General features: G+C 44.0%; 1 protein-coding gene across 1 annotated transcript in view; it reads left to right on the top strand.

Annotated features, from left to right (window-relative positions):
* The window catches only part of LOC119905451 (leucine-rich repeat-containing G-protein coupled receptor 6), a 37,560-nt gene that overhangs the window by 7,899 nt on the left and 2,764 nt on the right, over positions 1–26,897 (top strand). The window contains exons 2-16 of the mRNA XM_038722509.1: positions 7,722–7,793; positions 13,824–13,895; positions 15,801–15,872; positions 19,003–19,218; positions 19,382–19,453; positions 21,761–21,829; positions 22,349–22,420; positions 22,575–22,646; positions 23,034–23,102; positions 23,470–23,541; positions 23,847–23,912; positions 24,028–24,099; positions 24,546–24,617; positions 25,126–25,251; positions 26,350–26,504. Of these exons, the coding sequence (XP_038578437.1) occupies positions 7,722–7,793; positions 13,824–13,895; positions 15,801–15,872; positions 19,003–19,218; positions 19,382–19,453; positions 21,761–21,829; positions 22,349–22,420; positions 22,575–22,646; positions 23,034–23,102; positions 23,470–23,541; positions 23,847–23,912; positions 24,028–24,099; positions 24,546–24,617; positions 25,126–25,251; positions 26,350–26,504 (1,349 nt within the window). The remainder of the gene's footprint in view (positions 1–7,721; positions 7,794–13,823; positions 13,896–15,800; positions 15,873–19,002; positions 19,219–19,381; positions 19,454–21,760; positions 21,830–22,348; positions 22,421–22,574; positions 22,647–23,033; positions 23,103–23,469; positions 23,542–23,846; positions 23,913–24,027; positions 24,100–24,545; positions 24,618–25,125; positions 25,252–26,349; positions 26,505–26,897) is intronic.

Raw genomic sequence — 26,897 nt, 5'->3', positions numbered from 1 at the left:
TTCTTTAGCTTTCTTTGGATCTTTTTCTGGTTTGTATAGTTTGTGTCTCATCTTTCATTGTCTCTTCTATTTTCTTTGCTCCCATATATAAAGCACAGTGCATATAGTGTTTCTGCAAATGGTAAAATGGGATTTATGTATTACTGTCATGAGTTTCACCCATCGTATTCCAATATAACACAATAAATGCCCAGAATTGTCGAGAATAAAAAACTCAAGTAGTGAGCTTCAGACATAAAGGAGAATGTTTAGTGTTGATAGCAGTGTGTGTAGGACATAGATCTCCAAGTTTCCCTGGTACCTCAACATGGGTCTGTCTGTCTGTACGTCTGTGTGATCGCTGGCCAGGCCTGCAGACTAAAGTGGCTCATGCGGAGTTGGCAGTGTGCAGGTGATGACTAGTAAGAGCTAATGATACTTAATGCCCTTTCCAGCAACGTACACACACACAGAGACACACTTACACACGCATGTACCCACAAGACCCCCATGCAAGGAAACACGTTGCTCAAGCATGGATGTATGTACACACATGCTTGCTTGAACACACACACACTCACATGCACATACTGACTTAATGATGGTTAATGCCCTATCCAATCCCCCTGCGCAGCATCAAAGCATCCCACAGAGCAGTGCTGATACAGCGATGCTAGCAGGGATTAGCTTGGGAGAATGGACCACTGGGACGGGAGTTAGCTAAAGGGAACAAAGAGGCAATCACAGACACACTTAAATGTCACACACATGTGCACACACCTCAGGCACACGCATGTAGCATAGCCAAATAGGGGGGTACTGCACAGGAATGTCCAGAAAGTGGTGTAGAAAACAGAAGATGGAGAGATGAATGAAGTAAGTAGAGATAACTGATCTGAATGCAGAAACAGCAGTCAGGTCACTATGACGGCATAAGGCAGTAGTATAATAATTCTTGGACTTTACAGGTGTATTTTCCATCTGCCTTAAAGGGAGACTGGAGGGAATTCTGCCACTGCAGAGCCTCTGCAACTGCAGCCAGACGTACTCACGTCTCTATTACATGTCTGAGAAGGAGCAAAAGAGGAAATCTGGACTTTTTACATGCATGGCAAGAGGCCAAACTAAATCTCTTTAAACCAACAGCAGCCACATGTCCTCATTGGTATGGGGTAAGATTTCACCAAGGGCTGATCTAAGTTCAGGTCTAGATGTTATCCTCGGGTACTGTTAAATATATGGAGCAGATGAGCTGATCATGGTTCTGTGAGTGCAGCAGTAAAGGAGGAGTGAGCCAGGGGTGGATTTCAGCAGTCTTCCAACCAGATCTAGTGTCCTCCTGTTTCTGCCATTCAACCAAATGAAGTCATAATAGAGCCTGACACTAATACTCATCGGGTTTCATTTACTGTTGTATCCGCTGCTGAGGATCTGCCTCGAATCAGTGTGCAGGAAAGAACACCTCCGTAAGAGATACCTTTTCAGGATGTGTGCAAAAGTGCTGAAATTTGTAACCCCCTTTTTTCCCCATTATTTTAGTGGCATGTGTTTGTCCGGGGCTCATGAAACATTTCCTTTTGTCAGGCACATGTCATGTAACAAACATGAAAGCAGGACAAAATATGCATGCCAAAACAGCAGATTTGTAGATGAGGGGCAGGGCTATGAATGCCTTTCTGCTTTCCACAGCTATGTCCTACCCACAACAGCTGCCTGTCAGTCCTGTCCACATGTTGGAGGCAGTTGTATGTTGTGTGGTGCCGACTGTTCCAACACTTCCTGTTCCAGTACTGAAGTGCTTGACCTTTCACCCCCCTCCCCTCTCATGACAGGGTGTGTGTGGGAGGACAAGGAGCGGACACAGAGTGTGTACGCGTGTGCGTGCGTGTGGATCCGTGTGTGCTTGCGTGCTATACCAGGGTATGAATAAGTCCCAGAGGGCATGAATATGTTTCCCATGACATGGCCTCAGACTAAACAGCCGCTCTCTCCACCCAGACATCCGCCTGTCATTCTCCCCTAAACCGCAGTGAGCGGAAAAGTGCACAAAACATGGGAACACAAATACACAGACGCATCACCCTTTTCTGTCTTGTTATCTCCTCTTTTCTCTTCCTCCCTCCCTGTTTCTCTGCTCTTTTGTAGCCGAATCCTCCCCGTGGCCCTCCTTGTCCAGGTGAAAGACTTCTCCTCGCCCTCTCCCTCTCTCTTTGTGCCCCGTGAATGAGAAAAAAAGAGAGAATAAGAGAGGGAAAGATAAAGAGAGAGTGCCTTCGGACACAAAGGGCAGTGTACCCCTCCCAGGAAGTCTGGGAGAGAGGGAGAAAAAAAAACACATCTTTAGAGGAAGGAGGAGGGGAGGACAGCATTGTACCCTCCTTCCTGACTCTTTGTGTTTGTGTGTGTGTGTGTGTGTGTGTGTGTGTGTGTGTGTGTGCAAGCTCATGTGTGACCGCGAGAGAAACTGAATGCCAAAGCAGTCAGTCTATTCAGATAGAAAAAGCTAACACACTTAGACCTCACCCTTGCACACACATCAGACACACAAACATTCTGCTCACTCTCTGTCACACACACACACACACACACACACACACACAGTAATGCACACAACCATTTAGGACCTCTTTAAGGCGGCGCCCGAGCATTGACTACCAGTTGCATTGTGTGGAATAAAAGATCCTCTTTCATCGCAGCCTTAACTTTTTCAAAGGACTAAGCGGAGAGGATCAGACTGGCTGAATCCAACTGAAGACATTACTGTCATAGTTACTGTAAAAGACAGCCAAGGTGCGGCTCAAGCACCGCTAATGCAGAACCCCTGCCCTCTGGGCAAGGCTCTGGTTGTTGATTTCCACTAAAGATCTATTACTCTAATGTTCCTCACAGATAAGCCGCCTTCAAAGGAGCAGAGCTTACCGCCATTATTGGCTGTTTGTTTGGTAAGAGTCTCCACCTGAGCGAGGAAGAAAGGGCAAGAAGAAAGAGAGCGAGCGAGAGAGAGAGAGAGACAGAGAGAGGGGAGGAAGTGAAGGGGAAGACCTCGGGGCATGGCTCTTGTGAAGTGATTTTTTTTGCGAGTCATAAAAAACATCCCTCTCAAGGGCAGCAATGTAAGACTGCTTGTTTACATGCTTTCGCCTGCTTTGTTATGTACTGTACCTGCATGCAATTTTATGCTTGAGCAGCACGCCAGAAACTTTTCCATACAAGTTGTTTTTTTGAGACTCTTTGAGTCAATGGAATTCTCCAAAGTGAAATGTATCAAATCATCTTTCCTCAACCTGCTCCTGCACAACTTTTTCTGGCTGACACATTTCACTGTTGGTGACAGAAACAGACACCTGACTGCTGATTGCATCTGTCCCGCTCTGAGGGTATATTCACTCGCCAGGGTGGTCCATCATCCCACCCCACAAAAGCCTGGAGCCTGGAGTGTGTATGACTGCCTGTGGATGTAGCACGGCTGTGTGTGTGTGTGTGTGTGTGTGTGTGTACATCTCTGAAAACAAACAGAAGTGTTTCTCATATGATGTGGCCAGTTGTTTTGCTGTGCTAAATCACCAGCTCTTGTCAGAAATGCTTCCATGTTGAAATTGGCTACAACGGTGCTAGGGGCACATTGACACCCACACCCACACACACACACACACACTCTGCCTTTGATCACAGAGCCGATAACATACTTCAGTAGTTCTGTTGACGGCGAAGAGGAAATATGATGAATCACATTATTGTAACTGCCGGACTGTGTAACCCCATGCTCCAGTTGAAATTTGAAACAGAGATTGGGAGAGAAAGAGTGTGAGCAATAGAGTGGCATAAGAGTGAGGGAGAGAAAGGGCCAAGGCTGTTGAATGGAAATGTACCTCTATGTCTTCATGCTTCTGTTCCCCCCTTAAGAAAAGCTCCTTGCCATGGTTACTCAATCAATCACCGCGTAAAGCAGTCAAATATGCAGTGCATTGCCTTTCTTGCCATGCCAAACCTTCCTCTCTTACATTCACATGCACACAAGCGTACACACTCACACACTTGGGAGAGGAAAGACTAAACGATCTATCAGAGCACATTGTGTATCTGCAAATCACGGAACGATGGAGGGGGATAGGAATGGAAAAATGCCCATATCTTTTTACTCCGCCAATTGCTGCAATATTGGCCATGATATCACACTACTGTGCTTAAACACACAAAAAGACTGAAACACAGACGGAGATCACTGGGGGCTTTGTCAGTCATTCCACAAGTTCAGGGTGGAGGGGGATAAAAAGAACAGTTAGGAGGCACATTTGTGTGAGCGTGTTTGTTGAGGGACGAGCACGGGTCTCAATGTCTACATCCTCTGCTCGGGAGTCTTTAGTTCATCATTCAGCAGCAGACGGAGATCTGAGGGGAGGAGATGGCCCATGTGCCTCTGTTGGTTGAGAGATGTGTTGTCCTGCGAGAAGTATCGGGCTGCTTTCTTGACGCCGCGATGGCCAAGATAGGGCAGGACGGTTCCCCACTGAACACTCACATGAAAAATAAAGAAACCACATGAAGTTTGAACACACACACACACACACACACACACACACACACACACAGCAATCCGTCTCCATGCCCTGGTAGCGTCCATTTATGATGTGGTGAAAGCGGCGACCAGGGACTGTACCCACCACATCTGCAGGCTCACTGGAAAACAATAGGGGTGTGAAAATGAGCGACAGACATCTTACCACACACACCGCAGTCACCTATAAATGGAAATAATATTGTACTGAACACACAGACACAGATACTGACACACATACTTGCACCCGATCTCCCTGTCTCTAACACAGCACACACATTAGAGGTGCCCATAAACACAGGACACAGAAACCCCAATTCTAATTGTGGAACTCCCATACGCTGTGGAGCCTGCAAAATCTTTAAGCGCTCCCTTTCCCATTGCTTTTGCGGCCATTTATTTGCGCTGAAAATATCTGCACGTCACAGCGCCAGCCGACACAATGCACATGTGGTAGTCATCAATCATAATTATCATGGTTTAAAAAAGCCACAGCTGTTATTTGATTTTAAAAACAAGCCATAGCGCAGCGCCTTCCAACGATACGTCAAGTTGTCAGCGGAGGCCTTGGCCTGCACAGCAGAAATGTCTCTCTCTCTCTCTCCCCGGCTTCCCAATGAGCACGCTGGAGAGCACAGCCGAGCGGAGCTGCATTCAACCTTTCCCCATGACTCACCACTGTGTCTTTATTTTTAAACATTTTCTCTCTCCATTGCTGCGTGTTTATTCTGTCTGAGTGAGGCCGCTGTTATGGACTTCACACAACGTTTGTTTATGGCTTCTTTAATCAGGACCAGATAATGGAGAGTTGTCTCCATCCTTGGGCGCATCCCCAGAAGTTGGGTGATGTGTGTGGGTGTGTGTGTGTGTGTGTGTGTGTGTGTGTGCGCGCCTGCACGTGTCTGTGTGTTGCTTTAATGATCTCCCCCAATAAATATTTTTCTCAGTAGAATATTAATACACAGACAATGAATAGGATTAAGGTGTGTATGTGTATTGTTCATGAGGCCCCATGAGGTGACTGCGTGTTATTTTGCGTGATGTCACACAGTCTTGATTATGTCAGTTGGTTTTGCTGTTACTGCTGGCTGTGTCATCTCCATGGCAACTTTGTTATCACATATATTTACCTCTGACTTTAATCAAGCCAGTAGTGCATTACACTTGTTGTATTCATTCCCAAAGTACTGCCTGGAGCCTGAGAAGAGTGTGCCAAAAATGGGACAAACACAAAGTCTAAATGATTCACATGACATCACCGCAGTACGTCTGTTGAGATGGAGACCTGAGGTCCCATGACGCCATCAGTAACAGAAATACATACTCCATTATTTTTTTGTTTAATGTAATTAGCTACACTGTACTACATTTTAGGAGCTGAGGTGAACTTAAAAGGGCATTTTAAATTTTGGATTTACCTTCTTTATATAGTTAGTTCACTCGTTTGTTGTTCATTTGTAACTACGATATGTTATATATAAACTGGATATAGGCTGGATAAGATAAGAACATTCTATGGACATATAATACAATAAAGAAATAAATGCAAGTATTGTAATCAAACATGGCTACATTCAATATATCCCATCATAATGCGTATGCATTATATTACTATAAATGCGTATAATGCCACTCTTGTGCTTGTCAGAACTGGCTGTCTGAACACAAGATTCAAAAACTACAGGGACATGCCCGTCAAAACATACAACAAAGTTAAAGTCAGTAATTAAATGCCCTACTTTGTTCTGTTACAGACAAAAGCAACATAATTACAGAATCAACCATTTTCCCCTCACCTCTGATTGAAAGCATCCACCCTGCCTATGTGTCCTTAATTTGAGTAACACCTTGAACCCCTCTCTCTGCAGTCAGACCCCCCAGGAGGGGGCATCTGTAACAGGAAATTCCTACGCAGGGAGACTAATATGCCAGTATTATGTTTTCATAAGGAAAAAATTCAATGTCAGCAGAGGCTGTAAAAAGGCTACATAATTATCTGACCTACAAAATCTCACAGCAAAAGGACACAGCTAATGTTGCATGCTCATCGAGCGGTGAGAACACACCTCCTCAAGCCAAAGTGACAGAGGGACTAAACTGTTGGTATACATCATTTGTTTAAAAATGACAGGCTACTCAAATACATAAAGTGGTGACTTGGAGAGTGTTATCGTGCAGTGTTTTTTCCACATCTCCCCTGAAGCTGAATATAGATCTTGCCTGCGGATAAATTCATCCAGCCCCCCATCAGCTTGGCTGACTTGACAAACAAACAGCCAGCGTGTCAAAACTCCCAACTGCGAAGGGCTTCTGAGAGCACAGTTTACACTTGCTAGCCCGGTGGTCTGGCTTTATGAGCAATGGTTAGTGTCATACACACACAGACACACACGCACATACAAGCCTCACTCTTGAAGAATCATGCGAGACCCCAAGGGCTGTGAAAGCAAAGAAGGGGTGACATAACACCTCTATGCTTTCATTGTGTTTATCAAAGAAATGACCTTACATGACTAGGGCCACAAGGTTATGTATGTTTTCTACCAGAGGCTGACACATAAGTTGTCCTCATACTAGTTCCGTGCGTGCGCTGAATGTGTGTGTGTGAATGCATGCATGTATCTGAGCATCCTGTACCTCTCCCTCTTTGACCACAAGGCAGCTGCATCAACACCAACCCCTCTCACGTCAGAGTGTGTGTCAGAGATGCTGAGAAATGGAGTGTGTCTATGTTACAGCAGTGAACAAAGGGGGGAGGAGATGGTCTCCTCAGAAACCTGAGGACAAAAAAAAGAAGAGGAGAGACGAAGAGGGGACAGAGAGAGATAGATATGGAGGGAGACCAAGGGGTCAGATCTGAGAGAAGGTAGAGTGAGACATCTGGAAAAGAGAAAGAGTCTCTGGGATGAGGAGGAAATTGCAGCTGCCCAACAATGATTCATTGGGGAAAATTCTCTTCTACATCTCCCTCTCCTCCCTCTCGTCCTCCAACCTCACTACCTAACCCGCTAACCTCTCTCTCTGCGCACTACTCCCCACTCTTCATGATTGATCGCAGTGTGAAAAATGCGCCAAGCCTAAACATTTGTAAATGTACATGTCCTGAGTAGCTTGAAAGAACATTGATAAGGTATACACTGATTTATCCTTTGATACTGATTCACCCCCCCCCCCCCTCTCTCTCTAGGGATCTAAGTATGAACAACATCAGTGAGATCCAGCCCAGAGCCTTCCACCGACTGCACCTGTTATCAGAACTGTGAGTACAGAATCATTCAACTCACATTCAATTATTGAACCTCCATCGCCACAACTCACACATGACAAGAAGCAGTCACTCCCTGAGACGCTGATATGCGCAAAACTCAGTGATGGGGATTGATGACTCTGGCCTGCGTCTGATCTCTCCTACCAAGAAACTGCCTCCAGCGATAGGCTAGTAGATCCTGTGATGGCTACACAAAAGAGGGAGGCAGGGGGAACCTGATATTCACTCAGAGAGTGAATATATGGTCCTTAAAGTGTTTAGAGAGCAGGTTCTGTGCTCAGCATCCAAGCCGCTGCTTTCTTGTCCTCCTTGACTTTGTTTCAGCTGGACAGCTCAGCAGGAGAAGTACACACGTAGACACAAGCCTTTGCCAAGACAAACAACCCACTATAGGGGAGCTTCAGGACAGGATTGGGGGAAACAGAAACAGCCAAGATTTATGTTTTTTTTTGTTTATTACATTAAGTATAGGTACGGTATCATTAGACATGATTTGAAATAGGTGTCAATACACTAAATTAATTCCAATACGGGCATGATTCTTGTGTACTTTTTTTGTCTGGTAGCAAAATAAATGTTTTTATTTTCCTTTGCCTCTGTGCCAAACTTCTTGACTTCTATACTATGCTACAGACACACTCCGGTCAGTACTTCACAAGGTAAAAGGTATTAGTTTAATTCTTGTAGGGTTGATGGAAGCACGAAGCTGTAACAAAATCACAGAATATTTTGAACATTTTTTCGGTCGACCTGGTTTGTATATCTGATTTGACCACTCAGCAAATTTTAGCAGAATCTTGGTTTGACAAAGGCTGCCAAGAGATATGGCCTAAGGGTGTGTGTAAGTGTGTAGTAACTCATGGGGGCTTATGTGTGCATGTCAGCCTTCACCTGATTCTTTTGCTTCTGAAGCCTGCAGTGTGTGTGTGTGTCTGCATGGGGCGTTTGAACAGTCCGCTGCTTTCTTTGCTAATTCTCGCAGCTGCAGCCTGTGAGGCATGAGCTAATGATGATGAAAGTAAAAGGTTAGCTGGATAACCACTCATTTGGCTTTGTGCCACAGTCAAACTGGATCTGAAGAGCAGAACGAAGCTGAACAATTAAGTTTGGTGACACCTTGAAGTTCGAGAGTTAAATTCTAGACTTTGATTTATTGCCGTTTATTGAATTGCTGATCTGAACTTTTGCAGTCATAAAAAAACCCCAATAATAATCAGAACCACACAGTGCAGAGTGATGTTGAACATCGATGCTGACATTTGCCTGCTTTGGGGAAAGGGAGGGTGGGGGTCTTGGATGCAACTCCACCTGTTTTTGTCCAGAGACTCCCAGCGTTTTACAGCTCTGTCGATCTTGCTTCCTCTGTATCACTCTCATGTTCTGACACTTTATGGAGACGTTCGGTTGCTTTGTAACACTTCCAAGGAGGATGTTTCTGCCCTAAAGCCAATTTTTATAGGCGCTGGCCATTTCTGGAAACACGCTGAGACGACAACAATGTTTCAAGGCAGAGAGAAGCACATATCTGACATCCACTCCTGTCTAGAAGGTTTAGAGAGATGAAGCCTTGCACATTATAATTATGACAAGTTATAGTGCTAGAAAAAGAAAAACAAACCAAGGCTCTAAACACAATCATGGTCTGTTTAGAGCAAGAGCGTTTGATGTGGGTCCACAGCACTTGTTGGTAGCACAGGGAGAGGCAAGGGGCAGGCAGGTTGTGACTGGTAGAGTGATAAATTGTTTGATGTCGGGCTCTACTTCCCTGCCTGCCCTCCCTCACTCTATCTCCCTCCTTTCCAATTCATTTCTACAGAGCCCCATCTCCATTTTACTGCAGGCTATATGCAAGCTGCGCTCACCGCCTTTGATAGTTTTTCTACTTTCTACTTTTTCTCTCCATGTTCTTGCAAACCAAAATGGCAATGGTGAGAAGTCCAGCCTTAATCCTGTTTTACCCTATGAGGAGGAGAGGGAATAAAATCTTATAGAGTATCCTTCTGAAGCCATGCTCATAAATGGAAAACTGAATCATGCTGCCTCCTATTTCGTAGCTCAATTCTATAGCATCAAAGTGCAAACAGCTAATCCCTTTGAACCTCAAATGAGGTAATTAAATTAATTCACAAAGCAGGTCGAAAACCTCCCTTTGAGTCACCGTGGCATTAAAATTGGGAATAAGATGTAAGTGTAGTCGCCCCTCCAGCCCTTTCTCTACCTCTAACTCCATATTTGTAAATCGAATTCTATTGATCTTAGATCCCTCTCATTAAGCCTTCATTTTGCGCTTTGATCAGTAGATCGCTTCTTAATTCAAACACATAAACCTGCACGCAACTGTCAGTCACACGGAGCACGAAGAGAGGCGACAGAGAGGCAGACTGCATGTCTATGGATTAATGAGAGGGCAGAAAGGCCCACACTCTGGTACACCGAGACTGGTTACTCATCTACCTGATATCAAAGACATTGCCTCTCTTCAAATGTTCCGCTCTAATATTAAAGATGGGCCACCTATTTCTGGTCTAATTGCAGCTTGAGGGTGGTTTAAGGTGAAAATGTCCCCCTAAAAGCCCTTCCTGAAAACTACTTTAGAAGGCGACAGTGCTTTCTGCCTATCATCAGTATCAAAGTCCAGGCTGTTTGTATACCTCCGGAGATCACATTTCACTCTGCCTTTTTCCTATGATGCCTCTCATAATCAGCCGTTTGGGTTGAGTCTCTCATGCTCATCTATATCATTATCTAAAGCCACCACTCACCTCCTAAATACAGAGCTGAATTCAGTCCATTGAAAGTGGACTGAGAGGTGAAACAATCTCACCAGATCTTTTTAATCACTGTTGGTTTTGCCTTTTTTGACGTACAATATTACCAGCTTAAGCCAAAGTGCCTACAATATGGTGGTAGCTCCTGATAAAATTCCGATAAGTCTAATCTCATCTTTCGGCAATATCCTTCAACCTGTAATATCCATCCAGCCCGGGCTTCTCCAGTCCTGTGAGAGTGCTGTCAGGTGCATATCCGCAATCACACAAATGAAATCCAAATGTAAAGGGAGAGAAGTGGAGGCCAGCGCTGCCCTACTTGTCTTCCTCTTGGTGATAAGATTGTCTGCTGATAGGCCAGAAGTATGACGTAGGTGAGGGTTAAGGGGTTACAATATTGGCTGTCTTGACACTCCAGGTGCTCCACACATCTGGGACACACATCTAGGTCAATTAAAATGTTTCTTTTTAGCGTTGCCAACATTGGTTTTTGTCTGCTTGTCTCTTTCTCTTCCACAAACACGTACCCACCCGCACTGTTTCCCACATCTATATTTTACTCTATAATTTCAGAGGTTAACACCAGGTTAAGTGGTTGACCCTCAGGCTGGATCTCCGAACAGAAGGAGGGATAACATTTCTATTGATGGACCAAGGGTGAAAAAGTTCATACACGGAATTGCACTTACAGAAACGCCTACGCACAAACCACACTCTCAGATAAGATCTGTTTATCCTCTCCTTCTTCTTTCATCATCGACTCCTATCAACCACCAGGGCCCTGCTGCCACTATGATGTCCTATCACTACCTGAGATAGCATCCCAAAATATGATGTTGTCTTTCTGTCTAGGTCTTTAATCCGTCTGTTTGTGTATTATTCTGAAGCAATAAGACATGGTGATACATAGAATAATCAGCAGTTGTTATGGTCCTTCAAAGCCCTCACTGATCAGCTCTGATAGCAGGGTGGTCTCACCTTTGTTACCACCCCTCCCACTCTTCTCACATACGATTGAACAACACTGGCCTCTGTCATTTTATCTATGAATCACTTCAATAGAGCTGAATTATGCTGAGGTGGAATTTTTATCTGCGCAGTCCAGGGGCCAAGAAAAATTCTAACCATCCCAAAATCAAATTAAAAGAAAAAAAAACAGTTGGAGCCACGGTTTGACAAGAGCAAGGCGCCTTTCATTAGAATGAGATTGATGTGGAACGACTAGGAGGCTAAGTGCGGAACACTCACTCATACGTACGATCATTTACACACATGTGCACGCATAAATACACACACTGATATCATGGAAACAGTTGGTCAATGGCAACTGCCGGTGTTCTGTTGATGTCTATCAAGAACGTCTGAACATTTCTTTCCTTTTTCAATATCCATCTTCACTTTCGACATAATTATCCATCTGACAAATGAAGTCTGCAAAAAAATAAGAAAAAAGAAGCATGATTCCACTCTAATGCTGTTTTGGCTCCAATGGTGCAGCTAATAGAGAAAGGCTGGTTGGCAGTAGGACATGCACATCATACCATGGCCTTAACTACAATGTTTGTTTTCTAAAACTCTAAATGACTGGCCCTCCTCAGTGAAAAGACATTTATTTTTCTTTGGTGCTACCTATATCTTTTTTCCGTCCAATGCGTCTGTAACTAATCATTGCGTTTGAACAGGAACCAAAAGAAGGCACTTAGGGGTCTTTGCAGAAAGAGGCTTAGATCTATTTTACTGGTGTCAGGACCTTAGCAAGGCCTATTGAATCCGTAACCTCTGGAAAAATAGCTATTGAAATGGTCCCTGGTGACCAACCTGCGCAATAGCGGAAACTAAAATGGTATTGAAGTAGCCGACCCATGGTCCTCTGAGGTACAACAAATGGCTATATACCGGTTTCTTTAGGAGTGAAAATCAGATCTAGGGGCAAGTTGAACTCCTTTATCTTGAAATAAGATTGAATATTGGAGTCTGTAGGGTCAAAGAGCTGCTGTCACTGCCAATCAACTCTATCATCTGTGTCTTACTTCTCTTTGAGATCTATATTGAGACATACGGCGACGCAGTCAAAGTCTGTTTGAATGGGTTTTGACTGTGGTTTGAGAAGCATGACTAAATGGCACCACAATAGCTTGGATAACGATCAGTTCATTTTGCATTCTAGTAAGCCGATGTGGGTGTGCATTTATGTGTATGTGCGGGTGTGTGTCTTTGGTAAATAAGAGTTGTATAAGAGTTCTAAACTGGGCTGTGGAGTGCGAGATTTGGCAGGCAAGGGTGGAGTTGTGTGGTTTGCCACTGCACACTAATAAGACTGAGACATGTTGACATGAGTATCTGATGTCAGAGGAGAGTTTGCTGGGAGCCCTCTTTACCATCTGGATGATAGTGGCTTGGAAAGGCAGGCCAAACCCTATATCAATATTTCAATATCCTGGCGTTGATGGAACAACTCAGCAAGAGGTGGGCTGCTTAGCATAAGTCTGAAATGTCAGGGAAATGTCACCTGTAGAGCAACGGTTTGAGGAGGAGGATGCCAACTTTTAACTTGTGTGTGTTTAATAAAAGTGGGTGGTCTTGAGCTGTGAAGACCAAATCTGTGTTTAAACTGTGCTTCCAGCTTGTGACCTTGAGACTTACTCTGTTGGACTGAATGTTATTTATTTGGACATCTTATTTGGACACACTCGCAAATGACCATTAGGTGCTGTGTTTGATAAACAAACTGATTGGATTGCTTGTGTGAATGTGTGTGGTTTCTCTCCCTCGCTGTCCTCAAGGCCCCTCAGAACGGGCCCATTTACCACAAGGACATGGAAAATAGCACACACATGCACACTGAACACACATGTGCACATATATAGTATCCACCTTACTATATAGACTCACATAAACACACTCACATGAGCACAAGCAAATATACTTTCACACTGTACTTGCTGACCCAGTATCAGTTTTTACTCACTCAGAGGATCCCAGGATTGGTTAAAGTTTCAGGGTGTACTTTGGGCCAATAGCAACCGCGTTTCAGGGAATAGAAAACTGTTATTTGCATACTGCCCTAACAGTAACCCCAAAACAGGAACTCAAGGATGAAGTCATATCACAGCTCAATCCAAAAACGTAGAATAAAGAAAAAGGCAAAACTGCTCTTAGGAGACTTGTAATTTTTTTTGTGTGTGTGCTTATATTTCATTGTTCACTTTTATATTATGTTTTCCCTTTTTTGATCTCCATGTTTCTCTCCTAGGCGTATCTCAGGGAATCAGCTGAGGTATATCTCAGGCCACGCTCTCCAGGGTCTCCACAACCTCAGAGTTTTGTAAGTAACCTCCTCCTCCTTCCCACCCTATCCCACTCTGATGGATCAATCTTCATTCCAGGTGGGTTGTTCCACACCAGCATTCTGGGGGGATAGAGCTGTGCTCCCGCCTTGAATTAAACACACAGGCCACGCATCATTAACTGTAGTTAAAGTTTATGGGCTGGGGGGAGACCTGCCCTGCTTGCAGTTCCTTCATTCCCAAACAAGACCTGTTGCAAGCACACACACACACACACACACACACACACACAAACACACACACAGGTGTAATGCAGGGACCTCCCAGTCACACCACCCACCGAGATTACAGCAAGTGACAGAAAAAATCACTTAAAAACGCAATTCAAAGCTGTTCTCTCAACACCCCACATTTCATAGTGTGTTCACAACCTTACGATCCATGGCCACCAACTGTTAGTGATGTATTAAATCACCAAAAAAAGTGCAAAGCAACCAACAACCATGGTACTCTCCCTCTGACTTGTAAGTGTGGCATATAATGATCTGCAGCCATATTTCTAGTGGGTGCAGGACAAGGGTATTAAGGAGGTTTTCACAAGCCTTGGAAACCAGCTCAATTCCTTTTGGACCCTGGCTGAGAAAAGTTTGAGAAGCCCTGCCACAGAATGTAAACTCGGTCTGAGAATTGTGGTTTGTAATTTGAGGGAATCTGGGGGATTACCAGGCACACAAGTTGATCTTCTTTCACCTTGTTGTGAAACGAGACAGAATGAGTGAACCAGCCATGAATCATGGAGCTATTATGTCATTACTGCAGAAGGACACATATATCCTGAAGTCTGCAAGCGTTCATGCCTCACAGACTAACACCCTAGCAAAGTTTGGACGGTCTCTTTCACCTCAGAGCAGCTGAGATGTCGGTTTCCTTCCTCAATATATTAGTTAAAGTCAGGCCATGTCAAACACAAATGGACCACTAACCTTGTGTAGGGTAACCGCAAGGTCCCTGCTGTCTCACAGATACACACACGCATGCACGCACACACACACACGCACGCACACACACACACAGAAGGTTATGAACACAAAGTGGAGTACAGCTCCCTGCAGGGAATTTCTTTTAAACCGACTTTGAAAAAAACTCAGTTCGACGCATTTATCATGGCATCATCGTCCCAGTGGAAACAATCCTCTCAAACCTGAGTAGCATTTTTTCTAAAGTGAAATCATTGTATCTTACATAGGAGACTATTGTGAAATATAACACAATAAAAGCATGGCATATTGAGTTATGTAAATAAATATAGCAAAATATGCGACATCCAGAATGTCATTGTAACCATCACTTACGACTAAATAAATAAAGAGATAATACAAATTTGGTTTGAGGTTATTTCATATTTATAAAGAAAAAAGATACATTATACAGATTCATTTAATATAATAACATAACTGTGAGCTAAGATGTTTAACTTACAAGGCCTCTACACTCACAGAGAGAGATTGTGGCACCATGATGCCACGATAAAGGCATAACGGCACTGCTGAGAGCGACACACTGGAGACTGTACGCCTCGTGCGCCAATGTCAGACGACTGGTCACGATAAAAACTTTAAAGAAGGAGGGAAAGACAGAGAAAAGAGAGGGAGGGAGAGGAAAGAGAGAGGGCTATTGTTTGCTCCCCACTTCCTCCTCACTTTTTGCTCCATTCTTCTGAGAATGACATCAGCAGCCCACCCAAGGAGCTCCTCTTTCCCTTTTCTTCTACCCTTCATTCTCTGCTTCTCCTCAAGCTTTCACTGGCCCTTTCCTTCTTGTGTCAGATTTCCCTCACATTGGAATTATTTGTTCTGCTTGACGTGCCCTCACACACACCACGTGCACTCCGTCACGTGTAGACCTATTACCTATAAACTATATAATCTGTACATGTCTTTCAGGATGCTACAAAACAACCAACTGGAGAGACTTCCTGATGATGCTCCATGGGACCTACCCAACCTACTGTCCCTGTGAGTCTCTCTCTCTTTCTCGCTTACACACACACACACACACACACACACACACACACACACACACACACACACACACACACACACACACATATTAATCATGGTACTCTACCTCGTCCAGCAGGGAATGAAACCCCTGGCCACCCACCCACACATCTCAGTTCTAACCGCAATGCAGGTACAGAGTACCACTGACATATTACAGACCATAGCCCAGTAGTTCTGCATTCAGTGCTGTACTGCCTGACGGTAGGAGTCACAGCCTGACTGTGTCAATGCAGTTCATGGTAGCATCTGGAAGCCATGAGGGAAACAGCAGACACTGCAGGCCAGGGAGAGCATCTCCAATGAGCTGTGAAACAACCCCATTTTCCATCAATTCCCCCTCTCTTCCTCCTCCGCTCCTCTCCTCCGTTCTTCTCCCACCACCCACACCGCTATCCCCCTGGCTAATGAGAGTGTTTGGTGGCATAATTGTCTCATCTGTGGGGTCAGTGTACGTGTGTGTGTGTGTCATTGTGAATGTTTGGGCGGGTGCATGTGGACCACCTCATCTGTAATTCCTCACCCCAACCCGTCTCAACTTTGTACCGCACACGTACTCCACATCCCTGCTTTCCAAATTAATAATTCTTTGTAAATATCCATAAAGCCATTTCCTTCATCACGCTGAAACACACACACACACACACACACACACACACACACACACACTCAAATAGCTGGAGTTGTAAAATAGGAGGGGTGTGCAGATGTAACTTCTCTACCACCTACAATGTTTTCCTGTCTGGTAAAAGCAGGCCTGCTCTCCCTCAACATAGTCACCAAGACTGCACACACACTCACACATCTGTACACACATACTGTAACTACAGGCAGACACTATGGTCCCAGCTGCCCTTGTGTGAGTTTGTGTCCAACCTCACAGATTTCTGTCATGATGATGTCTCTGTCTATGAGTGTGTGTGTGTTTGTGTGTGTGTGTGTGCGCGTGCACAAGCGTGTGTGTGTGTGTGTGGTCTCTCAATTTCTTCACACAGACATATTCTCAAGTAATGAAAACATACATATACACAGAGACACACAGAGGCAGTGTATAGAGACGCACCTTGTCATTACTGTAATGATAAGCCCAGCGGAGAAAGATTACTGGAAAGGCTTTGGAGAGTGAAGCTTGTCGGCGCCTCTCACTGACATAAAACACACCAGGTAAGGAGAGAGAGAGACAGCATATCAGACAGCACATGGGTTTTAAATTGGTATAAATGTATAAAGGAGGCTTTCATCCAAAATAAATCACGTCTTAATCCCGGACAAGAATCTGTTTGCAGGGAAATGTGTCTCACGGTGCTGTTGTTCAGTTTGGTGCCATCATAAGCAGACGGACGTGTTTTGGGTCCCAACCCACAGGTTAAGCAGCGTAATCACCACTGATGAGTTCCACAAGCCACATTAATCAACGTAACCCTGTTTTTAGAGATTTGACTCTGGATGGTAGTGAAACGTGCTCCTCCAAATTCCCTGTTGTATAAAATGTTGGCCATCTGGAGAACTGAACCAGCGGAGGCAGGTCCACAGATCTCCTGGATCATTTAAGAGAACTTTCTCTTTCTCGCCCTATCCCTCCCTCCCGTAATCGTACCTCAAACTTTGATGTGATGGACAGGAAATAGTTGCTGCTTTATTGGCTTCTGTGGAACATTCCTGGTTCTGTCTGGACCTTCTGGAGACCTGGCAGGTCCACCCAGAGGAGCAATTATTATTTTGCCCTGGAGAACAAACCAGAAATTTGAAGGGTCTTCCGTAGCTTTCATCCTGCGATTTGGGTCAGGGCCAAACAATGTCCACAGTTGGTGTGCACAGGACGCACAAGGACGATGTTTAGCACTGAGAACAAATGTGTGCTCAGGAAGTAGACGCGATGACACTTTTGTGAAGTTGTTTTTATGTGTGCGTGTATACACACATACATGTGTATTTACATGTATGCTGGAGGGTGTTTCCCTATATGCCTGTGTGTGAGCATCTGCCAGTGTATACAGTTGCCTCTCCTGATAGAAAATTTCCCTGGGGAGAAAAGTTCAGGGTTCAAGTTCAGATTTCACTTTGATGATACTGTTTGTTTGGTGAAGCCTCCGAGGGGTGAGCAGGCTGAGGAGGAGCTGTAGCGCGAGAATCAAAGAACCACAGTGGAAGATTGATAAGGGAGGATGTTTGAAAGCCCAACAAGAGTTAAGGAGTGAGGCGCAAAGGGGTTCGCGGCGGCTGGGAGTGCATCAATGAAGATGTGTGAGAGGGGCCGCAGGGAGGAAAAGGAGATTAATGAATGAGTATGAAGGGCCAAAGAAAGAAGAATAGCGGCAGGAAGTGGTCTCAGCTTGTCAACTCTGCCCTGAGGGGATCATTCATCACTATGGACAGTGTGTATGTATGTGTGCATTTATGTGGTGTGTGTGTCACAGTCCACACTCATCGCCTGTGGGTTGAGGATACTGAGGGGATGGAGGGGACAAAGGTTTGTTAGGTTTGGTATAGTTGAAGAGATGAAAGCGCATGCGTGAGAGCATATGTGTGTGTCCGCTGTCATAAATTCATCAGTTGAAAGGAGTTGTGTTTGCATACGAGTGGTGGAAATGCCAGGGACTGGTGGCGACAGGAGGACTCCGATGGAAAGAGTGAAGAAGGGAGGAACAGCTGAAGCTGCATCTTTAACTTTCCCTCCCTCCTTCTGTCTTTCCCTTTTTCCAGACATTGAGGGAAGTCGGCTTTACACAACATAAATAAAGTGAGGTAGAATAAAACGGGCTCACAGCAGCCGTTCCTACACGTTTGTGTCTGAGTTTTTCTCTTTTTACATTTCATACATGTCTGTGCTGGTGAAGCTAGACATGGCTTATTTAGCATGGGAATAAATCAGAATGAGGAGCTTCTAAGAAGCTGCAGCAAAGATGAAAGAAGGAGAATTAAGGATGTGTAATTCTCATAATAACCCTCCTGTAAGCCAAAATGTTCCAATGCCACGACACACAAACTCTAACGCATAAGCACGGATACACATGCACATGAGCAAACATACCTGTACTTAGACTTGGTGATTATCTTGCTAAGCTCAGTTCCTCTCACCCTGCAGGCGTCTTGATGCTAACCTGTTGTCTGAGGTTCCGGCTGGGGCCTTTAGAGGGGTTCGCTCTCTAAGACACCTGTGGTTGGATGACAACTCCCTAAGAGAGATCCCAGTGACGGCCCTGGACTCTCTACCCTCCCTGCAGGCCATGACGCTGGCCCTGAACCAGATCACACACATCCCCGATTATGCATTCACCAACCTCTCCGCCCTTGTCGTACTGTAAGTCACATCTTGATTTGTTTACTTATAACTCTCCTGAGTCTGGGTTTCTCAACTTACCAGAGAAAAAATTTGTTCCGTTGATGGCGATGATTGCAGTGTGGAAACGTTTTTGAGAAAGTAATTTCTGATTTGTTGAAAAATATTTGTGGCCTTTGTCCAGGCATCTCCATAACAACCAGATCCACAGCATGGGCGCGCGATGTTTCGGAGGTTTACACAGTCTGGAGACACTGTAAGTATCACACACACACACATACACATAATCACAGACACACATGTGTGCGCACATGCTTTTTAGACCATGGTTACTAATATAAATTAAGCACAAGATATTTTCACTCTCGCACACACACAAACACACACCTCCTTGTACTTCTATAGTTGTGAGGACCCTAATTGAAATAACGCATTCCATGGACCGTTACCCTAACCTCAACCATCACAACTAAAATGCTGACCCTAACCCTAACCTAAAAAACAAGTCTAAACCTTCACACAGTCCTTTGAAGTTGTGAGGACTGGTCAAAATATCCTCACTTTCAAAAAATGTCCTCACTCTGTTAAAATCATGTTCCAGTCCTCACTATGTAAGAAGTACAAGTACACACACACACACACACACACACACACACACACACACACACACACACACACACACACACACACACTAACATGCACGCACCCTGATGATTTCATTTCATAGACCCAAATGAGTACCGTCTCTGTTTCCCCAAACACTGATGCAGGCTATGTGATGACAAAGTATCAGAAAGTATCAACATTCATTTGGCATGGTAGTGTTTACAACAATGACTGCCTTAGATTGACTCCGAGATATATGAAGAAGTCCCTGAAATATAACCTCAAAACTGTAATATACCCAAGAGCCATCAATTTCATCACTTTGTGTGTCTGACTACAGCCCTTGTTTCTCTCTCTCTGTGTGAAAGTGTTTGGTGTTGCTTGGAACACCTAAAATTAATGTGTTTTTCTAAATCATGTGTACCAAGTGTGCCAAAGAATAATAAGTGTAGTGCTAAATCATAAAGTCATAATGATTCATAACCCAATAATTTCAGCAGGTGCTTGAACGTTTCTTAAAACCACAACCAATACATGAACGACAGGAATGTGAAGATGTGAAGTTCCTCTTTGATTACCTTGAAGTAACATCAACAGATTCCTCTGTGTTTTGTAAGAGTAATTGCTAGTCAGCGCTGAGGTCAAATCTGGCTCAGCGTGGCTTCAGGAAAGTTGTTTGAGCTTCGATAACTAGATCCTAACCACACGCCAACCCGCAGGAAACCGACGCAGCCATATGAAAGAGGTGGGGAAAGCAAGCGAGAGAAATGGAGACAGTGCAACCGTGTCTCCTGCAAAATTCACGGTGGTCTGATGAAACCACAGTTTCTGGCATGCTGCTTAACAACCTGTTGAAGTGTAAAAAATTATGCGTTCCTTTTTATGAGCATGTGTGTGGGCACATACGTGTGTGTGCAGATAAGAAAGTACTTCTGCCTGCGCACTCACAAGGGTACGGCCAGCTTAACACTCAACTTAAAAGCCATTATCCATGCCGGGAAATGTGCGGGGACAGGGTGTAAGTCAGGGGAGCCATGGTTAAGGGGATGAAGGGAAATTAGAGAATGAGAGAAAGAGGGATGGAGCTCTCTAGACCAGAATAGTGTGTGTTAAAGTGTTTGGGCTGTCAGCGGCAAGGAGAGAGAAGATTCAGCGGGATAAAATGACAGGTGTCATTGACGTGGGGATTGTGCTGGTATGAAGGGTTAATCTCTCACAGCAGCCTCGCTTATGAGAAATATGAGAGACCATCTGCATCTCCACCACCCTCCCCAACCCCTAGTGTGTATTATAAAATCATTACTAGGAGGAGACGTCCAGGAGACTGCTGGAAAACGTAACAGCATATGCAAACAAGACAGAGCAGATACCAGACAGAAAAACATTTCACAACTGGGGAACTCGGGGAAGAACACATATAAATCTTTAAGTACTTAATAAAAGGCATATTTGTTGTCTTATACTTTAAAGGATTAAAATAAATCCAGTTGACTATGACTTAGTACTTTTAGATACCCTTTGACCTGGATGGCTACAAATCTTCAAAGACAGCACACGTGTGCACACATACTCAGGCACATGTCTTAATATGGCAAGGGACATACTATGCATGCATGCAAACTACACACTTTATGTACCATGTACACACAGACATGTACAGTACATATATGCAGTACATTTTCCTGCCACCTGCATATGAGCAGTGTCAATTATAACAGTTGTTTTGATACAGTGTTTCCTGGGCAACTAATCAGAGACAGACCTAAATAATCAGGTCAGAGCAGCAAAGGTCAAGGGTCACATCAAAACTTCCCACTCTACAGCTGTCAGCCTCTAAGAGAAGTGGCTATAGTGCTATTATGATTTCCATTGCAGGGAAATAAAACCTTCATCTTGCCTTGGACTTAATGTTGCAATATATTATTTAATTATGACTGTTTCTGTCTCTCTCTGTCAGGGATTTAAACTACAATGATCTTCATGAGTTCCCTGTGGCTATCAGGGCACTCAGTAAGCTTCAGGAACTGTGAGTACACACACAGACACACACACACAAAAACACACCTGCCTGACATGACTATCGTGGTTGCCTTATCCCAAGTAATCCCGTTAAGTGATTTTAATGTGGCACTCGGATACAATCTCTCTCGCCCTAAGCAGGTGCTGGCTACACACCCACGCACCCGATTGCCTGCACGTACACACAGACGCACACGCATGCATCCATTTACGCACGCACGTACGCACGCGCACACACACACACAAACACACCACGATTTCCCCTCAGCTTCAGCAGATGTTCCGCAACTACATATGTGTCACAGATACGGCGTATGTGTGCGTGTTTACATCTCATTTATCCAAAAATGTTTCTCAGCTGTGCAACGGCAGGTGCAACATGAGGACATATGACTTGCCTCTCGCTCACAAACGCACTCTGTCGAATCTCCACACACACACACACACACACACACACACACACACACAGAAAATCAGAAACATATTAATAGACCGTCTAACTAACAGTATGTTTTTCTATTTGCAGGGGCTTCCATAACAACAATATCAAAGCCATCCCTGAGAGGGCCTTCGTGGGAAACCCTCAGCTCCAAACCATGTGAGCTTAATGCTTAATGCTACAATGTGCACATGCTGTATTAGATAAACACATAATTGCGATTTCATGTCAACATCATGTACAACACAACTCATTCTCCAAAACAAATTAATCAGAATATGTCCAAATCAATTTTTCTCTTCCTTTCTTGCAGTCACTTCTATGAGAACCCCATCCAGTTTGTGGGGAAATCCGCTTTCCAGTTCTTACCTAAGTTGCACACACTGTAAGTATGTGGCCAGTAGAAACCATTCCAATGAGTTAGCCCAAACACTGTTTAAATCATCCTCTGTCCCTAGCAGTGAGAGTTGAGTGGACATGTGTAATGGCCTACTGAATGATGTTGTGTTAGAGTATTGCTATGCTGTGTGCTGATGTGGTAAGAGAGTGTGTTGTAAGAACATGTTGAATGGTGTGACTTATGATGTCTAGTGAGACAGCCAAAACAGCCTGTGTTGATGTTGGAAGAAAAGTTTGATGGCTAAAATGAGCTGTTAGACAAGGTCTGTGTGGACACGTGTGTATGTGTCTGTGAGTGAGAGAGAGAGAGAGAGAGAGACTGAAAGAGGGAAAGAAAGAGTTTTCTGACACTTTTCTCCCTGGTTGACTGCAGTTCCCTTAACGGAGCAACTCAGATTCAATCTTTTCCCGATCTGAAAGGAACCACCAGCCTGGAAATTTTGTGAGTGTCTCCTTTATCTCGACACATACGCATTGTATAATTTCACCACATACAACAACAAAGAATGTGAAAAGACACTGAGGTTAAGATACAACCCCGGTAGTCCAAGTACATGAAAGAAAAATAATGTAGAGAGAGAAGGATAAGCAGGGGCGAGACACACAGAAATAAAAAAAAGATAATATGTGTGTTTTAGGATTCTAGGAGAGAAAGGGACAGAACAGGAGAGGCAAGTTATGCCAGCCGGTGACAGGTTTGGCGAACGTACACAGCTCCCTGTCTGACCAAGTTAGACTCACGGTACTGGGGGATCCTTTCGCTTGCTTGCACTTCAACAATGATCAGAGGATTCTATTTTTCTCTATAGGACGCTGACTCGGGCCGGTCTCTCAGCTCTCCCTCTGGATATATGTGAGCAGCTGCCTCGCCTCAGAGTGCTGTGAGTACACACACACACACACACACACACACACACACACACACACATTAGGGGGAGAGTGAGAGGTACAACAACTGATACACAAAACCCAACTGTGGAGAGTTATGCCCCTAAGCAATCATTTGTACAATCACTGTGCTATTTAATCCAATGACCCCCCCCCCCAAAAAAATGATTGTCCTGCTACATTGCCTTGCTCACAGAGCCGACTGTTGACCCAAATAATCCTGTCACCCCCATAATTTCCCATGCTATAAATCCACAGCTGGTCACTGTGTTTATGTGTGCTTTGTGTATTGTTGTAGGGAGCTGTCTTACAACCAGATAGAGGATCTGCCCAGCTTTTACCACTGCTCTGCATTGCAAGAGATGTGAGTAGTTCAACCCCCAACACAATTGCACACACCCAACAAAATCAACATGTTTACGTTTCCCCACACATCTGACATTGCCCTTATTTTGCCTGTATTTGTTTTTCCCCAACAGAGGGCTACAGCATAACCAAATCAGGAGGATAGAGTCAAGCACCTTCAAGCAGCTCACCTCTCTAAGAACACTGTAAGTCTACGTTTGTTGTAACAGTTCATTTTCCCTCAATGTCACACATTGTTGTCTAGGAAATTCATTATCTAGATCAGTGGTTCCAAACCTTGTGGTCAGGACCCCACAAAGGGGTTGCACGATATACCTGAAGCTTCAGCAGATGATTAAAAGGACAGGAGATAAGAAAAACATAACTCTGCTACACAAAAAGAGCTTTTTTCTTGCAAAATACTAAAGAATATTTAAATAAAACAATATGTAGAGGGAAATCACTCATAGTATGATGAGGAGTCACAAGTAGACAATTTTAAGGAGTCATAAGAAGAAGAATCATTGGTCAAAATCAAAATATGTAGTCTTATGACTTATTACTGACATCTAGTGGTGATTGAGATACAACATTCAATGTGAAATTCCTTTCGGTCCATTTCAGTTCACTTTGATTCTTTTTTTTCTATCAGTGATCTGAGCTGGAATAAGATCGAGTGGATCCACCCAGATGCCTTTGCCGCACTTCACTCTTTGATCAAACTGTGAGTAAACACAGATATAACCGTCATTAAGACTCTTCTCCCTTTCATCTGGTCCTTCTGCAGTCACTCCTCTCCCCTAGAAGGCATGCCAAATGTGTGCATCTTTAATTAAAGTTAAGCTGTATGTCAGAGCCCTCACCTTATAAAAACACTCCACACTTGACTGCGTGTGCTACAGAAAACCTGTTGTCATTGGCTGAGTCTACAGAGAACACTATGCATTTATTGTTTGAAAAACCCCTCTGTGTGGCCAGGAAACTCATCTCAGGTCATGCCAATACAAACTGCTTCTTTGTGTGAAGACTGGTTAAAGTATGCCTAGCTAAACAAGCAGATACACTGCATCTGACTGGAAGTGTAATCTGGAGGGAATCAGATAGACAGCTAGGATGACCCTCGGCAATGTCTGAAATAAAATCAAATTTTGTAAACACTGACTTGGCCTGATTTGACTTCTCACCCCCTTCTGTTTCTCCTGTTTCTCAATTTCTTTCTATATTTTTCTCAGAGACCTGACTGAGAACCGCCTCAGCTCAGTACCTGTGGCAGGTTTGGGGAGTCTCACCCATCTCAAACTGAGGGGCAACACAGAATTATACGATGCCTTCAGTCCCGATCACTTCCCCCGTATGAGGTAATACACACACATGTTTGTTCCTCTGTCCCTGTGGGGACATCTCATTGACATAATACATTCCCTACCCCGTTACCCTAACCTTAACCATCACAACTACATGCCTAACCTTAACCCTTGCCGAACCCTAACCTTAACCCAATTGCAACCAGAACCCTAAAACCAGGTCTTAACCCCCCAGAAACAGTCTCTACCCGTGGGGTCCTCAATTTTCGTCCTGATAACGTGAGTCCCCATTGGTTAGTGTGTTAAATTCCCCACTGGGATATAAAAACATGAAACACACACGCAAGCCATTGTGAATCCTTTTATTCTTTCTTACTTAATGTAGTCCCCAATGTGAACTTTGTATTTTAGTTTCTCATCAAAAACTGACTTAAGAGGATAACTTACCCAGGTGTGTATCCTCTGGCTGTAAGGAACAATGCACTTCCCATCCCTTTAATTATCCTTCCTCTTACCCTCTCACAATTTTCTATTTATACCTTTAATTTATCAAAAGCAGCCAAGGTTAACAATAAACTAATTATACTGTATCCCTGCAAGCCATTCCTGAACTGAACTTCAACAATGAGGAAGCATTTGTCAGCAGCAAGTTACTTCTTGTTACAAAGATCCCTGAAGGCCTGGAAAGGTGCAAGTGAAGTAAATATGGAGAGTGAGTTTCAAAAACATAGGAGATGGCAGGTGATCAAGTGGCAATGTCAGCAATACTGTAGAACATCGTCCAAAACAGAACTCCTGGCAGAAAGTCATTTCAAAAGCATTGCACATGTACAGTAAATGTTGTACAGCCACCCACAACAAAGTTAGCTGATCCAGACTCTGGAAAACAAACAGTTTCACCTACGTTTTCCCCATAGATGATGGGTCATTTTGCACATGTGCTCAAGTGCTGGAGGAACAGATTCATAAGCACTTGAGGTTGCTTTGAAACATCAAAATTGTGTCTAAAAGCTAAGCTGCTAACGCTCATGCTCACAATAAAATGACGGAAGTCTTAAGGTTTTGTTCCCATTTCTTTGTCCTCTTATACAATATGTTGTGGCATTGTTTTTCCTGGTCTATTGTCAGTACTGTTCCATCTGTTTGTTGCAGGGTAATAGAGATGCCTTATGCCTACCAGTGTTGTGTGTATGGTTCCTGTGATAGCTACAAGCCAGCCAGCCAGTGGGATACAGAGCAGAGCAACACTGATGAAGACCTACACAAGAGGACTGTAGCCATGTACCCTATCCACACGGACACACACTGTGAGAAAGCACGCAATTACGATATCTGTGCAATCATACTGAACCAGTATATAACACACATGGTACACACCCAAGAAGAGGGGTAAAGTAATACTTGTACATTTGAGCCCCATATGCCTGTGCTCATTGCCGAATTATTGACACAAGCCCACTTGAAACATGTCAGTGCCTCAGAAACCTCAGCTACCTGGCAGCTGACACACACTCACACTTGAGTGTTGACGCTTTCACGCATTCCTGTGGCAGGCATAAAATATTAACACCAATAAACCCAAATTAAGTTGAAATTAAAACGATTAAACCCACACCATTAAATGTGAAAATAAACAATTGCTGGCTACAACAAAACGTAAGAAAAACAAAAGATAATTAAACCATGACATATCACTGATT

The sequence above is a fragment of the Micropterus salmoides genome, unplaced genomic scaffold (genome assembly GCF_014851395.1).
Source record: "Micropterus salmoides isolate LMB-PRFRI ecotype aquatic unplaced genomic scaffold, ASM1485139v1 Ms_hic_scaffold_16, whole genome shotgun sequence".
NCBI lineage: Eukaryota > Metazoa > Chordata > Actinopteri > Centrarchiformes > Centrarchidae > Micropterus > Micropterus salmoides.
Note: the sequence above shows the minus strand (reverse complement) of the source record. Positions and strands in the feature narration are given on the sequence as shown.